The sequence below is a fragment of the Bombus bifarius genome, unplaced genomic scaffold (genome assembly GCF_011952205.1).
Source record: "Bombus bifarius isolate JDL3187 unplaced genomic scaffold, Bbif_JDL3187 scf7180000008177, whole genome shotgun sequence".
Classification (NCBI taxonomy): domain Eukaryota; kingdom Metazoa; phylum Arthropoda; class Insecta; order Hymenoptera; family Apidae; genus Bombus; species Bombus bifarius.
The window spans coordinates 63,120-66,480 of record NW_022884494.1 but is presented as its reverse complement, the minus strand read 5'-3'; the positions used below and the strand labels follow the sequence as shown (position 1 = coordinate 66,480).

Below are 3,361 nucleotides of genomic sequence, written 5' to 3'. Positions count from 1 at the left end.
GACCACCGCGGACACCCAAGGTGGTCACGCCCCCTCGCGCACCGCGAACATCCGCGGTGACCCTGACGTTGAACGAGGGAGCGAGGATGTCGTACGCCGACGTCCTGGAAGCAGCAAGAACGAGGATCCCGCTATCGGAGCTCGGCACGGAGCGCCTCGAGATGAAGAAGGCGATGACGGGTGCCATCATAATACAAGTCCCCGGAGACAAGGACAGGGGAAAGGCGACGCTACTGGCGACGCGGCTGGCCGAGACGCTGGACCCGACAGCGGTGAGAATCGCCACACCGACCAGGATGGCGGAGTTACGCGTGACCGGGATAGACATCTCGGTCAAGAAGGAGGAGCTGCGAAGAGCACTGGCCTCAGCGGCGGGATGAGGCAGCGCGGAGATGCAGGTGGGCGAGATCGGCGCCACCAGAGGCGGCCTCGGGTCGGCATGGGTCAAGTGTCCGGCAGCAGGAGCCCGCAAGCTGGCCCAGGCAGAGAAGATAGCCCTGGGCTGGTCAACGGCGAGGATAAGGGCCATACCGAAGCGGCCGTTGCAGTGTTTCAGGTGCTTGGAACTGGGGCACGTGCGCGCCACTTGCGTATCCGGCGAAGACCGAGGGCACCTGTGCTACAGGTGCGGCGGGAGCGGACACCGCGCCAGAGACTGTCCCGCCTCCACTCCCAAGTGCCCCCTGTGTGAGTCGCTCGGGGCGCCCGCGAACCACAGGATGGGTGGAGAGGCATGCACCCCACCGAAAGTCAAGAGAAAGCGACCGATCCGCCAACCAGCAGCAGCAGCAGGCGCGGAAGGGACACCAGGAAGCGCCGCCGAACCAACAGCGGCGGACGGCCGGGAGGAGGCCATGGAGGTGACCACATAATTCAAGCGCCTCCTGCAATGCAACCTCAATAGGTCGAGAAGGGCGCAAGATCTGCTCCTTCAGACCATCCGGGAGAACGAGGTCGCCCTGGCGGCGGTGGCCGAACCACATCGCATTCCCGACTCGCCCAACTGGGTCGGGGACCTGAACGGATCCGCAGGGATAACGTGGACGGCAGACCCGGGCGTCCTGCTGGACCGTGGCAGCGGCTTCGTCGCGGTCGAGTGGCAGGGAGCAGCGGTGGTGGCGGTATACGTCTCCCCAAACATCGACCTGGCCGCGTACGGGGACTTCCTGGATCGAGTCGGCGAGTGCATCGGAAGATGCCTCCCCCGCCAAGTACTCGTCCTCGGGGACTTCAACACCCACTCGACGCAATGGGGAAATCCCAGGACCAACTCTCGAAGAAGGATGCTCACCGATTGGGCAGCGGGTCTGGGGCTCCTGCTGGCAAACAGGGGCTCGGCGAGCACCTGCGTGGCGTGGAGAGGATCCTCGGTAGTGGACATCACGTGGGCCACCCCGGAGCTACTCAGGCGAATCCACGATTGGAGGGTGGCCGAGGGGGGGTGGAAACGCTATCCGATCACCTCTACATACTGATGGAGGTGGCCCTGGGGGCCGAAGACGACGCCGGAAGACAACGACGACCGGGAGAAAACCGCCGCCGCCCGCCACCGCGATGGCGTTTCAAGGAAAGGGACAAGGAGATGCTACGGGCGGCCACGATCGTGTCCGCCTGGAGCTGGGACGCCCGACGGACAACCGAGCAGGAAAGCATCGACGAGGAGGCGGAGGAGCTCCGAAGATACATGTGCGCGGCGTGCGACGCCTCGATGCCGCGCTCCGTCCCGGGGGGGAGACGCGACCAAAGAACGTACTGGTGGACTCCGGAGATCGCGGAGATGCGAGAGAACTGCGTTCGGGCCCGCAGAAGATTCCTAAGGGCCCGCCGTCGCAGGCTGACGCGCGACGAGGAACAGATCTCCAGCTGCTACGAGGAGTACAGAGAGGCGAGACGCACTCTTCAGCGGGAGATCAAAACCGCGAAAGCTCGGTGTTGGACGGAACTGATCGAGGAGGTCAAATCCGACCCGTGGGGACGGCCCTACAAAGTAGTTACGAAGAAGCTACGACCTCGGCGCCTCCACTGACCTCGAACATGGATCCGGCGTTGCTGGACAACGTCATCGGGACGTTGTTCCCGCCGGAGGACACGGACACGAGCCAACCTGCGCCATCCTCCCCCTCTGTCGACGACGACGAGGAGGCAGCGACGACAACCGCAACAGGATGGAGCGAAGAACTGCGAGTGACCGAAGAAGAACTCTGCGAAGCAACCAGGAGGATGGCATCCCGCGACGTGGCACCCGGTCCGGACGGAATACCGGGCGGAGCGTGGGTGGAGACGATCGTCACCATGGCTCCCCGCCTGCGACACCTGTTCACCAGATGCCTAGAGGAGGGCGTCTATCCCCGGTCATAGCGGACGGCTAGACTGGTCCTGCTGCGGAAAGAGGGCCGCCCGCCGGACTCGCCGTCCGCGTACAGGCCGATATGCCTGCTGGACGAGGTGGGCAAGATGCTCGAAAGGATCATCGCCGCCCGGCTGGAGGCTCACATGACCGAGAGGGCGCCCGGATGGCACGACAGCCAATACGGATTCCGCCGCGGCCACTCGACCGTGGACGCGGTGAAGAGGGTGAAGACCATGGCCGAGGACGAGGTCTCTCGAGAAGGGGTGGCAGTAGCGGTATCACTAGATGTCACCAACGCCTTCAACTCGATCCCCTGGGCCAGGATCGTGGAAGCTCTGCGACACTTCGAGGTCCCGGCGTATCTGGTAGGGATCATCCGAGCATACCTAACAGACAGATACATCGTCTACGCCGGGAAGAACGGGGAGGAAAGAAGACGGATCGAGCGCGGCGTTCCGCAGGGATCGGTGTTGGGACCGATACTCTGGATCACAGCCTACGACTCCGTCCTCCGATGTCCGATGCCTCCGGGAGCAGGCATGGTGTGCTACGCCGACGACACTGTCGTGTAAAATTAAGGTAAGAAGTGAGGAACTTGTTAATTTCCGAAAAGGAGATAAAGTTCTTTTTATTTTTTACTCAATTTATACAATTTTTTCGGTTCGCGATGATACACTTTCGATACTTGGATTAGTTAAGAATTTTTTTATTAGACTGACTGGATGATTTTGAAGGGAGCATTTATATTCTTCCATTCGTTGGAGTGGGAGAAGGTTTTGTTTATACTTAGTGTAAAATTCGGAGAACGGTTGGAGTGATCGAATGCCACTCAGGCGGCTGAGAACGGGTGCTGACCGGACGGTCACACGCGATAAGGCGTTCGGAATTTCGGTTTGTTATATACAGTTGCTCGAATTTCGTCTGTGACAACACCCTGGTCCTGGCCGGGGGACGGTGGTGGCACGACACGGCGAATCGCACGGAGGACGCCGTGGCGTGCGCGGTGCGCGC

The 3,361-nt window shown here is 61.7% G+C and overlaps 1 protein-coding gene across 1 annotated transcript; it reads left to right on the top strand.

Moving 5' to 3' along the window:
- The first annotated feature begins 431 nt into the window (after positions 1–431).
- On the top strand, positions 432–707 carry LOC117209469. The gene has a single exon (XM_033451554.1). It carries the CDS (start codon positions 440–442, stop codon positions 689–691), a length of 252 nt encoding a protein of 83 aa, XP_033307445.1. The 5' UTR covers positions 432–439; the 3' UTR covers positions 692–707.
- The last annotated feature ends 2,654 nt before the right edge of the window (positions 708–3,361 follow it).

What these genes read in the sequence shown, in the direction of transcription:
- LOC117209469 (XM_033451554.1), top strand. Translation starts at nt 440, where the DNA reads ATGGGTCAAGTGTCCGGCAGCAGGAGCCCGCAAGCTGGCCCAGGCAGA.